This window comes from Cornus florida, unplaced genomic scaffold (assembly GCF_030987335.1).
Source record: "Cornus florida cultivar Cherokee Brave unplaced genomic scaffold, ASM3098733v1 CherokeeBrave_3.0.0_Hap2_Chr10, whole genome shotgun sequence".
NCBI lineage: Eukaryota > Viridiplantae > Streptophyta > Magnoliopsida > Cornales > Cornaceae > Cornus > Cornus florida.
Genome location: NW_026775580.1, coordinates 114,606,529 through 114,625,760, shown reverse-complemented (window position 1 = coordinate 114,625,760; position 19,232 = coordinate 114,606,529). Strand labels below are relative to the sequence as shown.

Genomic DNA, 19,232 nt, shown 5'->3' with positions numbered 1-19,232 from the left:
TTATGGAGTATGTCGTCAAAGATCCTTTACATGGCGCACTGGTATGTTGCTCTCGCATTTTTGAGTCCGAAGGGCATAACTTTGTAACAATACATGCCTTTAAGAGTGTGAAAGGCAGTTAACTCCTCGTCCCTCGGAGTCATTCTTATTTGATTGTACCCGGAGTAACAATCCATGAAAGAAAGAGCTTAATGCCCTGTGGTTATATCTACAGTGAGCTCAAGGATGGGAAGAGGAAAATCATCTTTTGGGCATGCCTCATTCATATCATGAAAGTCCACACAGATTCGAATTTGTCCATTTTTCTTCTTCACTGAAACAATGCTCGAAATTCATGTTGGATATTTGACCTCATGAATAAACCCTACCTTAATCAATTTGTTGAGTTCTTCCTCTATCCTCAGAACCAGCTTTGAGCGGAAGAAACATTGAGACTGCTTAACCGGACGTGTCCCATGTTTGACAACAAGATTGTGCACTGCAATTTTAGTGTCAAAACCGGGCATTTCTTTGTATGTCCAAGCAAAGACATCATTGTACTCAAACAATAATTGAAAGTAATCATTTTCTTCTAAGGGGTTTAGGAATGCACTAATGAAAACTGGTTTGGGTTGATCATCAGTCCCTAAGTTGATTTTCTTGAGTTGATCAACAGTAGCCTGCCCCCCGTCTTCTAGTGTTGGTGGAGCTTTATCAATTTCATCTGATTGTTCAGAGTCAGGTTCCTCTTCAATAGTGATATGGTATGAAGTAACACAAGATGATTCGCTAGTGCCTTCTGTTTTATCCACTTTTTCTAATTGATTAGTGAATACTATGGTTCGCCTTCGAGCTTTTAGTGTGACATCATTGGTGACATCTATCTCTGTCTTACGTTTCATTCACGAAGGCACTAGGCTCTGAACTTCATTATTGTTCACCACGTCGATGTTAGCTTATTCTAACTTTCCACTATTGTTGTTTCTTAGCGGTGTGTCTTTAATAGTACCAATCCGAGAAAATACTGTCTTTTGAGATTGAAGTTGTGGAGATTTTCTTCCTTGGTCATGAAAGCTTATTCTATTAAAAACAGAGGTATGAGGCAAACTATTGACATGAGAAATTGAGACATTTGATTTTTGACTTGATAACTTATTGAATACAGATGTTCGAGCACATGGAGCTCCTATACGGTCGAAGACTAATTTTTGATGCAAGTCTGCTGATCTTGTTCATCAACTTCTTCAAACCCAATGTATAAAGTGTTTAACTTCTTATCTTTTTTGTAATTTGAATTCGAAGTGGCTCAGGTGCTGCAAAACCGAGACCGAACTTGGGTGGAATGATGCTATGCCCTTGTTCCGTTAACTTCTTCTATGTCTCATTAAGGCCATGCACTTTCTCAACAGTGACCTCAGAATTCAGTTTTCCAAGGCCTGTAGGATTTGTAAAATCATACCCTACCTTAGCTAAGAGTTGGTATGCTTGAGGATCGAATCCTTTATTGGTCCTCTGTTTTGGAAGTGATCCATGTTCGAGCACAGATTGAGAAGGCCGCACGAACCCTTTTAACGGAGGTTTAGGAGGCGAAGATTTTTGTCTTTGCAGCTTTTGCAGATCTTCTTTTTCCTTGGTTTATGACATCTTCAATTTAAATTCCTTGGTTTCAAGTATCTCGATGACAGGTGACTGCCCTTCTTGTCGTTGAGATTTTGGAACATACTTTAAAATAGGTTTCGTCCGATGTGCTTTTATCGAGACCCCTTACGTTTTAGCTACCTTTACAATATCTGTCACTGAAATATCTAATGGATCACTTAATACTTCTTTTGTTTTTGTAGATTAAACCTCTTATGTAGACGGATAGCTTGGGTTGGGCAATTCCGAAAGTGTATTGGGATCGATATAGAACTTGGCATCAGCAAAATGAGATTCTGCTTCTGAAAATGGTTTATGGTCTGCCACAACCGTTTGTATGCCATTCTTTTAAATTTTGAACCATTTGCCGTTACCACCTAAATCACACTTGTCATCGTATCATAATTAATATGTTTTCAATTATTTATACATTTCATCGTCATGGCCTTATAACACACATTTTAGCAATTAAACATTTAAGCATGTGAACACTTAGTAAATAAGCATGCCTTCTAAAACCGTAAACACATAAGCAATTAAGTAAGTAAACATGTTTCTCAGGTAACAAACACTTTAACACATAAGCACATAAACAGTGCAATCCACCTTTCACACAACCCTAGGTAGGCCTCTACCCATCGTCCTATTGGTTTTCGAACCATTGTTCTGATACCAAATTTGTAACGACCTGAACCCAAGGGTCCGAATTGCTAACCGGGTCCTTACCCGAACCCGAGGTTAACTAAAACGTTACCGTCCTTTCCTATATCAATACACAATATACGTGTTATCCTAAGATTTATAAATAATAATAATAATAATAATAATAATAATAATAATAATAATAAAATGAGATCATAGCTACAAAATATGTCAAACAGTTTACTAACCCATCAAAACCTATGGAGGAACGTCGTCCGTCACTTCCTTCCCGTGACCTGAAAAATGTTAAAATGATGGAGTGAGCTAAACGTTTAGTAGGAAGTGTCTAAGACACACCTCTTATGACCTCATGAATCCACATAGAGAATAGAAAGTAAGAGAACGGGATCATATCTCGGGAGTCAAGTAAAACCACTGTATCATCAACAAACATACATATCTCAACCAATTACCAAATGCACCACGTATGCCAATGATGTGCCATGCCATGCAATATCACTCTCCGTTTCCGAAACCATACCGTTTCAACTTCCAAACCGTTAGTGTAATCCGACCCAAGGCATTTCTAAGGTGTCACGAAAGGGAGATTGGCTAACCATCCACGACCACAAGGCACCTCCAAGGCGTCGCATCCAGCCTAGTTAGCTCAACCACACTAGGGTCTCTCCCTAATCCCCTCTCTAGACCACACTAAGACCACGTACCACTAGGCATCTCCTAGGCGTCCGGGTTTTCACAAACACTTTTCAAAAACTTTTCCCCAAAACAATATCATTGGTTTTAAAAAAATATACTTTTCCCCTTTTTCTTTCCCAATGGATGCATATATGCTTTATAATTCCAAATACCAAATTTAACAACTATATTCCATACATTTTACCTATATCATAATCACAACTTGTAAAAGAATATTTTAAACATTTATTTCTACAATTATGACATCAAATTTCCATGGCAATTGAAATACATAAAGTAAACAACTTGTCATTTCTAAGCATGCTTCTTCACTACAAGGATGTCACTACAAGAAATTCGGGTTTTAGGGACAGTCGAAACTGTCCCTAAAAGTACCAAATCCGTCCCTAAAAGTCAGTTTGGACCGTCACTAAAAGTTGCGTGCCAAAAGAGCTTTAGGGACGGTCAAAGTTGACCGTCCCTAATACTTTTGACCTTTAGGGACAGTCCAACCTGTCCTAAATAACACCGTCCCTAAAACTTTTTAGGGACGGCCAAGACTGTCACTAATAAGGTACGAATTAGGGACAGTTTAAATGACTGTCCCCAAAAACTAGAGTATTAGGGACAAACAGACCGTCCCTAATACATAATTTTTCAATTATAATTATTGTATTAGGGACGGACAGACCGTCCCTAATAGATTATTTTAATTATATATTTTAATATATTATTGTATTAGGGACGATCAAACCGTCCTTAATACATTATTTTTAATTATATATTTTAATATATATTGTATTAGGGACGGCCACACCGTCCCTAATATATTATTTTAATTATATATTTTAATATATATTGTATTAGGGACGGTCAGGACCGTCCCTAATACATTATTTTTAATTATATATTTTCATATATTGTATTAGGGACGGTCAGACCGTCCCTAATAGATTAATTTAATTATATATTTTAATATATTATTGTATTAGGGACAGTCTGACCGTCCCTAATACATTAATTTAATTATATATTTTAATATATTATTGTATTAGGGACAGTCAGGACCGTCCCTAATACATTATTTGAATTATATATTTTAATATATTAATGTATTAGGGACGGTCAGGACCGTCCCTAATACATTATTTTTAATTATATATTTTAATATATTATTATATTAGGGACGGTCAGGACCGTCCCTAATACATTATTTTTAATTATAATTATTATATTAAACCGTCTATATATATATATATATATTGTATGCTTAATTTGTGAATTTAACCATTCCGGATACATACATACAAAACATATACAAAATAGATCCACAATAACATTCAAAAAAATATTACTATCCATAGAATAAAATCAATCCAAATATATATATTCAAGATCCATAAAATATAAAATCTCTAGTTTTCTAAACAAAAACTAAAACCATGTGGTAGCACAAAAAATTATTCCATCCTCTTCAAGATCCATTATTCATTCTGTTGGTGGTTGTGGTGGTGCTTGCTGGTGAGACCATGTTGGTGGCGGCAGCTGATATTGCCATCTTGTTGTTGGTGGCGGCTGCTGAAAATACGAGTCTGCTGGAGGTGGCGGTGGTTGTTGATGCCAATTTGGTGCGGTTTGCTGCTGTTGGGAATCTGATGGAGACTGTTGTTGGTGGAACCATGGTGGCGACTGCTGCTGCTGTTGGAATTGGAGGAACCATGGTGGCGGTTGCTGCTGCTGCTGCTGATATTGGAGGAACCATGGTGGCGGCTGTTGTTGGTACTGCTTAAGCATCTTCTCAAGTTTTTCTATTTTTTCCGCCATTTGTACACTTCTTTCTTCAGCAATTTTGGCCCTTTTCCTAGAAGCCTCATCATATGATGAAGAGGCACGCTGATGCTTTGGAGCCACGAAACCATGTCTGAATCCACGGCAATATCCCTTCCTTATGCCTAGTTGGTTTTGTGCTATCTCAACATCATTTATGGATGGACTCGTACCATCAGAATTTTGAGAATTTTGTGCAGCCTTTTCTTTCATTGCATCCTGCAAAATATTTAAGTTCGCTATCAAATTAAAAAAATATGGCATAGGAATAAATCAAGTAATAACAGAAAATGTAATCACACATGCACCAGCACATAAAAATAGAGAGATTAAAGTGATTCGGTTTATAACATGCGCACATACAGTAAACAATGGCATTTCTTGTATGCCATTTCTTGTATGACATGCTGTTTCTCAACAAATAGAAAAAAAATTTGTACATTTAAATAAATTTAAGGCTCACTACTGTCGAAATTATTGTTAGAAACTTTGTGGGTAGTTGGTGCACTAGAAAAATATTAGCAAACAAACCATGGGTTTGACAGAGCTAATTTTTTCACAAAAACTCTCCATTATCATTATAATGTGGTCTGATACGAGTTTAACACACAAAAAGTATCCATCACTGCAAAATGGCTGATCAAATCATTAAGGTTCTGGTATTTTAATAGATTAGAATGGAGCCAAAACGCAAGGCACTTTCTGTAACTTGCAACTCTAAGGCACTTTCTCAAACATGGTAAATGGCTGCCCATGTTGTCCCCGTTGCAAGTTGTGCGATTCCATCACCCACATAGCCAAATTTGATATGAAAAAGGAATGATGCATTTTGACATTTAGTAGAAACCAACTATCTCTCCAAAATCCTAATGGTGGGCTCTGGGGCCACAGTGAAGTTCCAATTTTGTTTTTCCAGTCTTTTTGTGCTCTGGAGTTGTTTGGTAAAATAAAATAATAAGCGTAATGTTTTATATTAGCATAACCAAAAAAAAAAAAAAAAAGAAGGTATTTGAATGAGTGCATTTGGGAGTCCATGTATTGACCTTATAAATCTGAAAAAGATGAACATCAACCTATATATATTTTTCTAATAAGCTAAAAAAAGCTTTTAGCTCGTCATATATATATATATATATATATATATATATATATATATATATATATATATATGTACGTTAATTGAATAATAAACTTAGAATCTCCTATCACTATTAATGATAATAAAGTCAATCATGCAAACACAATATGGTTGGAGACATACGACCTATAAGCTCCAAGAGTCACCAAAATAATTGAGTCGACTTCAAGATCTTCATGTCAACTTGATTTTAGAAGCTAAACCCATCAACCTAATTATGATAAGGTTGGTTTAGGAAAGACAGACCCAATGACTTATGGATTGAATTGAACTTAAGTTTTCCACTCTTTCTATCAAGGTCCCAAGGTTTGATCGAGCAGTTTTGCCCCAACATGAATTCAGTTTGACCTTTAGTAGAAACATTGATTCATATAAATGAAATGATTATATCTACTGCAAAAAAACCCACTCTGGGCGTCTGAAATGACAACTTGACATGAATGGAATCCATTATTGAGCTGCCAAATTTTAAGTTGATGTGTAATGTGAATAACATATAATAGAGTCCACAACTTCCGATTCCGAGTGCAGAGACGCAGATCAAAGAGGAGCAAGGAATTAACCCTGTGAGTCTCTCATCTCTCTCTAAAATGTGTATGTGTGCGTATGTATATAATTTTCTGATAGATACAATTCCAAAAAGTGTATGTGTGTGTATATATATAATTTCACATAGATATATAGGTTAAAATGTCATAATAGTTGAGGTTACAGACTCACAGAGTAGTTGAAACTGCAGAGCAAATTAATCAAGAATATATTTTGTGTGCCACTTCTCAGAATATGCAAGACCAGTGATGTATATATAAACTCACAGATGAATCTACAGAGCAAATTAATCAATTTAGAGTTTTTATAATCTCAATTTTGTAGTCCGAAGAAAAGGAAAAGAAAGAAGAAGGTAGTTAACCTGATACAAGGCTTGAACAAGTTGTAGATTGTCTTTTCTGTAGTGCTTGGAATGAGAATGAAATCCCATTTGTAGGAGTGACATGTCTAGAAATAGTTGAAGTTATTGCTAATGAGATAGGAGCGAATAGACTGGGAATAAGGCTCTCTCCCTTTGCAGATTTTATGGAATCCGGAGACTCAAATCCAGAGGCTCTTGGCCTCTATATGGCTGAATCATTGAATAAATATGGCATTCTCTACTATCACATGGTTGAGCCTAGGGTGAAAACTCGAGGAGAAATATGTGATCTAAATTCAGCTCCTCCCTCTCTGTCATCTAAATTCAGCTCTCAAAAAGAAGAGAAACCAGCCAGGAACACCAGGCAATGCCAATCTTTATGAATTTAGGGGTCCTACAAAGGAGATTTGATATCTCATAAAATGCAGTTAATTTAGATTTGAAGATCTAAAATAATGTCTGAAAAATATTTGATGATCTAATAATGTCATAGGTAGACATATTTATGTAATAGGTAAATAGTGATTCTCTACTATCCCAAAACTAAGCTATTAAATTATAACAATAAATCAGATTTTGATTTGTCATCTATTTAATTCAAGAAATTAACTAATAAAATATAACATGACGCTCCAAGAGTATCTAGGACAGCTTTTACTGAAGTTGTGTGTGTGTGTGTGAGAGAGAGAGAACAAATACAGCTCAGGATATAGTGGGATGACAACAGGATCTGCAGCTGACCCCATCTAAATAGAGGAATATGCTTTATATATAAGATAACCTTCCTACAGGAGCTGATCGATAAAGTAGCTTGAAGCCTTCATATCACATAATTAAACTAACTAAAAGGAAGAGAATAAAAAAGGGAACAACAGTACTTACCAAAAAAAAGAGGTCACATTCATCTTTTCTTTAACATTCCTACAAATGGGATTTTATGTTTTTGGTGGATTTTCAAAGTTACAGCCACCCAAACATAATAAAAGAGTACGGATAATTATATATTATATATATGTGCAACCTCACATAAAGCTTATGACATTAAAGTGCTTGCTTCATGGAAAATCACTTCTCACTTTCTCTACATATATATTTAGATAATCATAAAACATAAAAGTGTGTGTATATATATATATATGTAACAACCACACATAAACCTTATGCATAAAAGGGTTGCTTCATGGAAAATCACCTCACTTTCTCCACACCCCCATACAAAAACAGACAGACAGACAGATATATTCATATATATATATAAATGGGTCATTACTTGTTAGAGCAAAGTGAGGCTTCCATTTACAAGCTATTCCATTCTCTCTCTTCTCTCTCCTGCTATAGGTATAATTTTCAGTCACAACCAAGATTGACGAAACCCTAATTAAAATTAATCTTTACTCTAAACAAGTTTTAATTCAAGAAACCCCAATTAATGGACTGATTCATTAATTTTCATGATACATCCAAAGATCTCATGTATGTATTTAGTAGAAGTGGAAATTTTAAAGAATGTGAGTCAAGACAGAGATGGTGAGGGGTTTCTAGACTTGAAGTATCTTGGAGTTATGGAATGTAAGGGGATAGAACATTTATTTGGCATGAGTTGTTATTAAATCTCCAGATTTATACCCTAGATATAAGACACATATTTGAACTATGCAAAACAGATAAATTACAAATCCAACACAATCAATCAATGTGGACAATATTATGAGATCCAAATTTCATAATCTAACATGGTAGCTTATAGTTAACTTACAAAATTCCTCTTAGCTTTCTCATGTGCCCATCCACCTTGTTCCTTAAAATGTGTGTCCTTGTACAAACGAATAGCAGGATCCTCTTCCCTTTCACCGTCCCCATCTTCTTGGCTCTGCCTTTCTTTGAGTTTGACCTATAGTACAAAGTAATAGTGACTATTAGACAAATATATGGTTTAGAACGTAGAATATAAAATAAAAAATTTATAATTATTGTTTCGTATATTACGCACATAATCATCGTAACGTCTGACGAAGGACATTGATCCAGAATAATGTGGAACCTCATTCTTGGAACGATTTTATTTGTTTTTTGCACTTATTTCCTAAGTAGTAATTCAAACAATATTACAAGTTAGGAAACCTAAATAACTAGTGAATGAAGTTATTATATTAAATAGTAAAAACAAGTAGTTAAGAAATTGAACCTGAAATTTAGGTGACATCCACGTATCACACAATTTTTCCCAAACAGCATTACCAATACCATTGTAAGGATGGCGGCGTGCATTCTCAATCGGAAGATGCTCTTCAAAATGACACTTCAATTTATATCTATATTTCCTCAACGCGCTGGAAATTCCCATATTTACTCGCTTAAAATCAATGTCATTTGCGTATGCATTCACTCCAAAGACCTCCTTTATAATGTAAAATTAAAGTAAGCTATAATTTGTAACCAATTGGACCAGTAATCTCTGATTTTTTTTTAACCAAAACAAGCATTAAATGATGGTTATCATTACCTTCAAATGGTCATAGCAGACCTCTTTCTCAAAATCTGGAACATCCCTCCACGTTTTATACTTTAGAAGGGCTTCGGTATCTCGTGTATTAATGCCAACCTCAGCCGTCCATAATTTGTTATTTAAACCAACAGGTTTAATATAACCCTCTCCAAACTCAACTGGAACTGGCCAATTGTTTTCATTAATTTTGTGCAAGGCTTCATTTTTTGTTCTTCCACGCCCTTTTCGTATCGGACCTGAAAAAAAAATTTATCATCTTAATTAAAGCGTAGGCATTTTACAAAAGAACTTATGGTTAATCAATGATGAAGCATAATTACCTCCACTTGGTTGTGGCCCTGTCTGCTCATTACTACCATCACCTTCCATTCTTTCATTTGGTGAATTCCTATCTTCACCTAATCCACTTGGTTGTGTAGGAGGTGAACTTGTAGATGGTTGCTCAGTTTCAGCCCTGCGGGACCTTAAAACTCTACGCATCGGTTCCTCGGAGGTGTCCATAATTTAGTTTACAAGCTGATATGAAGAATCAAGTGAAATTAAATCAAAATAAACAAGCATATGCAAAATATATTCTGAGTCATCATTTCATATTTACATAATTCCATTGAATAAAAAATTCAATAATTAGAGGCAATATAACTGAATAGATCACATTAAATATAATCACAAACCCAAAAAAAAAAAGTAAATGCTCAAATATAACAATTAATTTAGTCAACCAAATCAAAGCTGCAAATTAATGAAGCACAGAAACAATACTTAAAGAGAAATTTAAACAAAAAGTAACTCAAAAGATAAAGCTCGGTAATATAATTCAGCTGGTCACTTAAAGTATTAATCATAAAACAATAAAATGAGGTACATGCTCAAGAATAAAAAGCTTCACATGTCATCCATATCAGTATCATCTTCAGACATTAATTCTGGTTCCTCATCTGAACTATATTGAATGTCAAGAGCTTCATCATTCTCAACATCCCAAAAGTCATCATTAATGGCTGCTTCACCCCTACATTTTGAATCATTTCAGCATCAAGAGTTTCACCCTCCAAATCGTCCCTGTTCAAAGGGAATGGATCCATGTCCAAGTCCGCTTCAACAACTCCATCCATGATGCTTGGTTCGCTCTCTTGGTATGCTGTAGTGTTGAGCATTTCATCATATACTCCTGTTTCACCCTCTTTTTCAGGTACATCAAACGAGCTTCTACTTGTTATATCTTGAACTACCTCCCACGTCCCTTGTAATTTATTGTCTTTGACATAGAAGCATTGCAATGCTTGATTTGCTAACACAAACGGCTGATTTTTGTACGCTCTATTGGCTACATTTACACTTGTGAAATAGGTATCTTTATGTACACCGGTACCAATCCTAACATCGAACCAATCACATTTGAAAAGAAAAAATTTTCTACCCAGAGGATATCTTAACTCAATGATATCTGTTAGGGCACCATAGTAATCTTGGTATTCTCCTTTCACTAACACGCCACTATTCTGTGTTCGTCGATTTTGCTCCCTTTCCTTAGTATGGAACCTAATCCCATTTACAATACACGCGGAATATCGACTTACTAGACATTGAGGTCCACACGCTAATGAATACAGATCATCACAAGTTGTTTCCTTTTGATGATGACGCATTTCCTTTATCTATTAAAAGAAGTGTAGTGTTAAATATATGAATGACAGTTCATTTTAATTTAATTAACGAATTTTATTTAATTAAGTACAATAGGTGCATAATGGACTTACTTTTGTTTCGAACCACCTCGAATATTCTTTAGCATGTCTTTGAGAAACATTGCGCGGATTTTCTCTCTCAAGTTCTACCTTGTGTTTTCTAAACAATTACATTATGTTAATGATACAATTGTATACATGTATTAAGAAATACACTATATATTCATAGAAACTGACAAGATATGACATGCAATGAGTTACTTACTCTTCATATGACAAAACATCTTCACAATTCTGTAAAACGTACAATCGGGCCATCTCTATGTCCGCACGGGGCAATATGTCCAAACTTTGTGCTCCTATCGGTCGAACCACTTGCTTTAGATCATAAAATGTGGACCAATTATTGTTGTAGTTCCCCTCACTATTTCTTTCTTCTCTATTGAACCTTGTCTCAATCCCTCCAAGAAATTTTGAACAAAATGTGAGGCACTCATGGTCCACGTAAGCTTCCGCAATGGACCCTTCCGGACGTGCTTTGTTGCGGACGTACAATTTGAGAGTATGCAAAAATCTACATAACCGTTAATCAAACCAATAATATTTAATAACAAACTAATAAAACTTGTTAAAAAAAATGTTGGTTTACTAAAAATATACAGCACCTTTCAATCGGGTACATCCATCGATATTGTGCAGGGCCTGCGATGATGGCTTCACGCGGCAAATGCAGAGCCAAGTGCACCATAATGTCAAAAAATGACGGAGGAAATATCATCTCTAACTTACTTAGTATAACAGCAATGTCCCTTTCCATTGCCTCTAAGACATCCACTTTGACAGTTCGACAACACAATTCCTTGAAGAATAAACCAAGCTCAGCTATTGTGTTACAAATATCTGAATTTAAGAATCCTCGTATAGCAATAGGGAGGAGACGTTGTAAGAGAACGTGTGAATCATGACTTTTCAATCCAGATATCTTACAATTATTAACATTCACACACCGACTTATGTTCGATGCATAGCCATCTGGAAACTTAACTGATTTTAGCCATTCACATAGTTGTCTTTTATTATTCTTTGACAATGTGTAGCGCGCTTGTGGCATCTCAAATTTTTCATCATTACGTCTCAGGTGGAGTTCTTTTCTAATCCCCATTGCTTCTAAATCCAACCGACTTTTGAATGTGTCCTTAGTTTTCCCTTCAATGTCCAATAATGTCCCCAACACACTATCGCATATATTTTTCTCTATATGCATAACATCCAGGTCGTGCCGTAACAAAATGGTCTTCCAGTAAGGTAGTTCAAAGAAAATACTCTTCTTCGTCCAGTTAAGTTCAAATTCCTCACGAGTTCGCTTCTTTTTATTTGGCCCCTTTCCGAAACTAACCTCGGGTATGAGGTTAAGTTGTTCTAGAATATCATCACCCGTCAACTGCTTTGGTGGCCCTTTGTCTTCACTTTTGCCATTAAATTGCTTGTGATGGTTTCTGAAAATGTGATCTAACGATAAAAACATACGACTTCCCAAGTAGCATATCTTACGTCCGTGTTTCAAAAAACAAGAACATGTTTCTTTGTTACAAATCCGACATGCTAGATAACCCTTTGTCATCCATCCAGATACCATCGCATAGGCGGGAAAATCACTAATGGTCCAAATCATTACCGCAAGCATTTTAAAGTTACATTTACTGTACGCGTCATATGTCATCACACCATCCCGCCACAATTCTTTTAACTCTTCAACCAAAGGTTGCATGTACACATCAATATCATTACCAGGCGATGTTGGACCAGGAATAAGCAACGACATAAATATATATGGCTCCTTCATACATATCCAAGGTGGCAAATTGTAAGGCACAATCATCACAGGCCACATACTATACGCATTGCTCATATTTCCAAATGGATTGAATCCATCAGTTGCTAATCCAACACGAACATTACGAGGATCAGCAGCAAACCAACTATGCTTACTATCAAAATCTTCCCAAGCTTTTGAATCAGCTGGATATCTTAACTCATTTGTCTCCTTCACACGTTTCTCCTTATGCCACCGCATATCTAAGGCTGTATCCTTTGACATAAACAACCGTTGAAGTCTTGATTTCAATGGGAAGTGCCGGAGAACCTTTTGAGGGATTTTCTTACCCTTACTTTTGTGAGGTTTATACCTCGATTCACCACATTGTGGATAATTTTCTTTACTTGCGTTTTCCCTCCAAAATAGAACACAATCATGTTTACATGCATGTATACAATCATATCCGAGACCCAAGTCTCGTAACAAGCTTTTAGTCTCGTAATGAGACTTTGGTAACACATTATTATCGGGAAGCATATCCTTAAATGCATCAAGCATCATGTCAAATGATTTGTTGCTCATTCGGCTTGTAACCTTCACATGGAACAACTTTAATATCGCTGACAACTTAGAGTATTTTTCACAACCTGGCCACAATTCACATTGTGCATCATTTAACAATCTATCAAAGCTTCCTCCTCCAACATCAACTTCAGGCGAATCTTCTTGTTGTGGTGCATTAGTGAAGTTTCCCATTTGTATGTTATCCAACAATTCAAACACATTATCTACATTTCCATCTTCATCGTGGACATTTTCCCTACTGACATTAGCATCAATATTAACATTATTGTTGCTTTGACGAGCCTCCCCGTGATATATCCAATTGGTATACCCCTTGTCCATCCCATTTCTCAAGAGATGCTGCTTAACTTCTTCAATTTGATGATAAGTCCTATTTTTGCAACGACGACATGGACATCGGGACCTACTGTCTACTTCTGCATGACGCCTAGCCACATCAATGAAGTCATGTATGCCATCAAAATACTTTACACTTCCCCTAGTGTGATGATGAATCCAAGACTTATCCATGTAACTGCTTAAATGTACACAAAAAAAAATAAAAAATAATAAAAAAATAGAAAAAAAAGAACATATATCCATCAAGAGTTAATAAAGGATATATATATATATATATATATATATATATATATATATATATATATATGTGTGTGTGTGTGTGTGTGTGTGTGTGTGTATGTATATAAGTGTGTGGAGCCCATCATGGAAGGAACAATGAATGAGTGTAAGAACCGTCTTATCATTTCTTTAAAAAAGAACCAAAAAAAAAAAAAAAAAAAAAAGAGTGAAATACAGTTAAAGAAAATTGAAAGACATAGTAATTAAGAAATGGAGTTTCTTCATACTCTGTTGGTTCACTGCCATGGTCACATGGCATTAGTATTATAGACACTGGTAGGTATAATTTCCTAGATCTATCTTCTGACCCAATGAAAAGAGGATGATAGAGGAAGATTTAGATGCACTTTAGATGTTTCAGGTGTATGCAGGTTGTATAGACATAGATGTCTTTCTGGATATTCATGAAATTGGGGAACCCTTAACTCTAATTAGAGATGAGGCTGTTAAAGAAATGGAGGTGTAGATCTTGGAAGTTGTGTAGATGATAAGGGTTTCCAGAATGGGAGCGCACATAATAGAATTTCCCTGCAATTCTATTGGTTTTTTTGGTAATTGAAATTTGTTAAAGTATTTTTTCGCTGTATTTTTATTTTTATTTGGTTAACTGTTTCATTATTAATTTGAGTTCATGTAATGATGGTATTGGATAACATTAGATGGATATAAAATGAGTGATGGAATGGAGATTTAAATCTTTATTCTATATGATTGATTCTATTCTAGGTTGTATAACAGTGGAAAAGAGTAATCATGTCATTTTTTGTTTAGTTTTTACTTCTTCAGTTTCAATGACATCTTCTCTGGCAACCTCTCCTAATATTTATGAGAAATTAATGGTCATTTGAAGGCTTGGGATGAAAAGAAGGTCGAGTAACTCCATCACAGAAATGTTTCCTTCCTTTCCTTGTCGGCATGCCAAACTTGTAAATTTTGATTCTACTTATTCCCCATTAAATATTTAGTCTTATTTATATTGTATCTTTTTTGGAGGCTTGAGAAGGGATTCATCAGCTCCAAATATTCAAATTTGGGGCAGTAGTTAGCAAATTGTTTATAGCCTTCTCACCATGGCTTTGGGTAAGTCTTAAGATAATTAATTTCTAATTTGTTTATGGTATACTGTAGACAAATACGGTTTTGGTTTACTGTAGTCAGTCTAATTTGTTTAATTCAAAAGTTGTTAAACAAGGGGCGAAAAAGACTTCTACCACTGCACTACAAACTGACTTAAAAGCTTCTACAACATTGTAAGATTACAATTCAAACAATGGAAAAAAATTGTCCAGTAAATAGGAGAACACCAACAGCCAAAAACTAAGAGAAGCAATTTTAATGACTAGTGCTATTATTTTAACCAAAATCTGGAGTAAATAGGAGAAGAGCAGAAGCAAAAAAAAAAAAATAATAATAATAATAATATAAAGGACAGCAACTTCTTATTCTTCTGCAAACACTAGCCCGGTCCAATTTAGTTTTATCTCTCCCTGTTTAAGCTATGTTTTTCTTCCTATCTCCCTGCTCAATCTCTTGAACTAGGCACATCGTCAAAATCAGAAAATATGGTTGTTGAAACAGAGTTTGTTGAAAATTTGTAGTGATAAATCCTATTTAAACTCCATTAATCCAACCATAAAATCAGAAAGAAAGAAAAAAAAATTAATAGCTCAGTTAAAATTTGGTGAAACATGACCAAGAAATCTGAAACTTAAAAGCTCTTGGGTTGATCAAAGCTGGCCCAAGTTTTTAAAAATTCAGTTTTCAAATTTGGTCCAAATGTGAATGACTAATTTAAGCCAAAGATAAAATTGGCTTTTGAATTCCAAAATAAAACCCTTTGTGACGGGTAATCTACATAATGTTATTAATCATTGCAACGAAAAAATAAATTATCTTTTTGCGAATTGTAATTAAACAATCAACCATATAACGAAATTTTCAAAATAAAAATCCAATTCTGCCAGCCACGAAAACAAACTTGAAGATCAAATCATTTGTTTTTCCTTTCTTTCAATTTCTCATTTTCAAACTGTGGGGGCATGAGCAATAAAACTTTTCAGCTCAATCACTTTCTCTGTTTTTACTTTCCCAATCTCAATGTAAGAACAAACAGAAAGCCTATTTCAACTATATCTCAAGAATATATAAGGAACACATAACAAAATATATAAGGAACACATCACAGAATATATAAGGGTTTAGATTACCTCCTGATTCTGATAGCTGGCCTCCTCCAAGCCCGAGATTCTCTTCGAAACACCAAAGAATCACTTCTGCAAACCTGATCATCACAAGGAAAGAAGTCATCAAACAAAAGATAGAGCAAGGATAGAAGCAACATGCTGCAACTAATTAATGTGGCATTTGGATGTTCATGAAAACTAAGGATGCTTGATTGTTTCTGGCCAACATAGTTCAAAAAAGATTTTCTTCCTACTTGAACTCACAGTTGTAAAAATGTGGGGAGAACTAGTATGACAAGCAATGACAATACAGCATGCGAAAATTTTATTCTGCTTAAAGTCATACCACCTAGCATTATAGAGTCATTCTGAGTCCTTGAAGGACCGAATACTATCTTCATCTTCCATCCTTGCTTGCTTAATTTTAGAAGTTACACTAATAAATATGCAAAACAAACGAGCACAGACCTAACCTAGAAAGATAACTATACTACATCAAGTCTGCTTCAACCTAATCTTATTAATGACTATGGTGCTCTACCAAGCATCAACTAATAGAATTGGTGTGAGCAAATACCTCCTCAATTTAAATATTGATGCATATATGTCTTTCTATATACAATTTTAAATTTTTATAGTTTGTGATGCATGTTACATAAATCACTTGAATATAAATATGTGCCGGATCAATGGACTCATATTTTTTTCTAATAAAATACTAGAGCACAGAAGAATGATATAGATGGGGTAATTAAATTTTTTTTTTTATTAAATTTATTATTTAGTATAAGTGTGACCTCTTCATTTCACTTATTTCTTTGTCTTTTAACTTCATTTCAATTCTATCTTGACCTAATGTAGTTTTACGTTTAATGGCATGGTCAGGAAGTTGATAGCCCATATCCTAAAATGTTGATAAATCTACAAATCTCCTAAGAAGAATTCATAACAGAAGTTTTATTTTTCAGTTTGTGTTGGATATTTCGGAGGGGGAAAGGGCACATATTGATAGTTCCCTTCAACGTCCTGCATTGGAACATCTCAGCAATTTTTTTTTGGCGAAGTAGGTATTGAATATATGAAACATAAAAAGATTAAACGGAATAAAATAAAATTAAAAAAAAAAGAAAAAAAAAGAAAAAGAAAAAATAAGAAAAGAAATTGACAGTTGCAAGTTCAGAAGCACTACATACCAGAAGTCGGCTGATTCCTTTCCCAGCCAATATCTCTGGTGAAGTCAGCACAAACTTTTCAGCAATAAGTGCACAACATGAACATTCCTGCATTTGCAGATCAGCATGTTCATCCAACTAAACTAGAGACAGAAAATGTACTGGTCGATATAAAAATTTAAACTAGGTATATGCATATACATACGTGTAAGAATTAAACTTTCTCCAATTAAATTAGTTAAAATATATTTTACCTTTTAAAAAAAATAATAAATAGAAAAACAATAAAAGACAGATTATGCACATCTTTTAAATAATATTTCAAACATTTTCATAGAGAAGATATATATATAATACCCGCCAATATTATAATATCACACTACTTTAAAATTTTCAAACAACAATTCTAAAAATCAAACTTCTATAACTTATTGGGAATAATATAATAGACATAGAGTAACAGTTGAAGCAAAGGGGCAACAGCTAAATCAAGGCTGGCATGCACAATTCTGCTTGATAATCAACAATTGAAGCAGAAAAAAATAGAAGAATAAAAAAACAAATTAAAAAAAAAAAGAAGGAAGAGAGAGAGAGCATGGAAAACCTGTTGAAATCCCTAATTTCCTTGTTCCTAGCTTTATAAAACCAACTTGGCGGGGTTCTTTTTTCTAGAATGACCATTATGCATTATGCATTTTATATATTCCCTTGGAATATTAAGAACTTTAGAAAATCAACAATCTTCCTAGAACTTTAATAATGAATTTTTTTTTTAAATACTGATTTGTTTTTTTGGGTCAGTTGTGTCTATGGTGAAATTACTGCTGCAGAAAGAAAGGAATTGTGGAGATGTCTTATGGATATGGCTTCTAAGATTACAGGGGCATGGTTACTTATTGGTGATTGGAATATTGTTAGATATAATCATGAGAAAATTGGTGGCAAATCTTTATCAATTAAGGTGTTGAAGGATTTCAATGACGTTATTGATCTCTTAACTCCTATTGATATTCCTGTTCTTAATGGCACTTATATATGGTGTAATAAGAGATAGTTTTCACGTAGAATTTATCTTCAGCTGGACAGAGGGTAGATGAATGAAGAATGGAGTGACCTTTTTCCTTTTTCTCAAATTGAACTTACTCCTCCTTTAGCTTCAGACCATTGGGGGATATGTGTACAAGTTCCTTTGCAGGTTGCTTCAGGTTCAAAACCCTTTAGATTTTTTCATTTGTGGAATGCTCAACCTATGGTTAAATAAGTGGTGGCTGAGGCTTGGCAAATGGTAGTGGTTAGAGATCCAATTGCTAGGGTTATTAAAAAGCTGAAAGGGGGTGAAACAAGCTATTAAGATTTGGAATATAACCAAGTTTGGTTCAGTTTTTGAGAGGTTAATTACTGCTAAGAAGGATCTTGAGGATTGTCAGAGAGATTTATTTCAGTTTCCTTCTAATGATAATCTTATTCAGAAAAAGGATGACGCTTGAAGAGAATATGAAATTGCTCAGTCCAATGAGGAGCTTTTGCTTTTTTAGAAGGCTAGAGTAAGTTGGATTAAAGACCAAGATCAATGTTCAAAGTTTTTTTATCAGAAGATTAAGGCTCGGAAAGTGAAAAATAACATTACTAAACTTCAGGATGATGTTGGTAATTTGATTCATAATGATATTGGTATTCGAAATAAGCTTTTAAATTACTATACTGAAATGTTCTCATCTAAAGGCCAGTATAGTATTCCAGTGGCAGAGTATGTTAGGAATGTTCTTACTCCTGAGGAAGCAGGGTATCTTGAGAGACCTATTACAGGGGAGGAAATCAAGACCACTATATTTTC

At 34.7% G+C, this 19,232-nt stretch overlaps 1 protein-coding gene across 2 annotated transcripts in view; it reads right to left on the bottom strand.

Annotated features, from left to right (window-relative positions):
• Positions 1 to 2,401: 2,401 nt before the first annotated feature.
• LOC132277368 (uncharacterized) overlaps positions 2,402 to 19,232 on the bottom strand; it is an 88,500-nt gene continuing 71,669 nt past the window's right edge. For both annotated transcript variants that reach the window (XM_059779226.1, XM_059779227.1), the window contains exon 6: positions 2,402 to 2,555. In XM_059779226.1, coding sequence (XP_059635209.1) covers positions 2,417 to 2,555 — 139 coding nt within the window. In that variant the 3' untranslated portion in view covers positions 2,402 to 2,416. The remainder of the gene's footprint in view (positions 2,556 to 19,232) is intronic.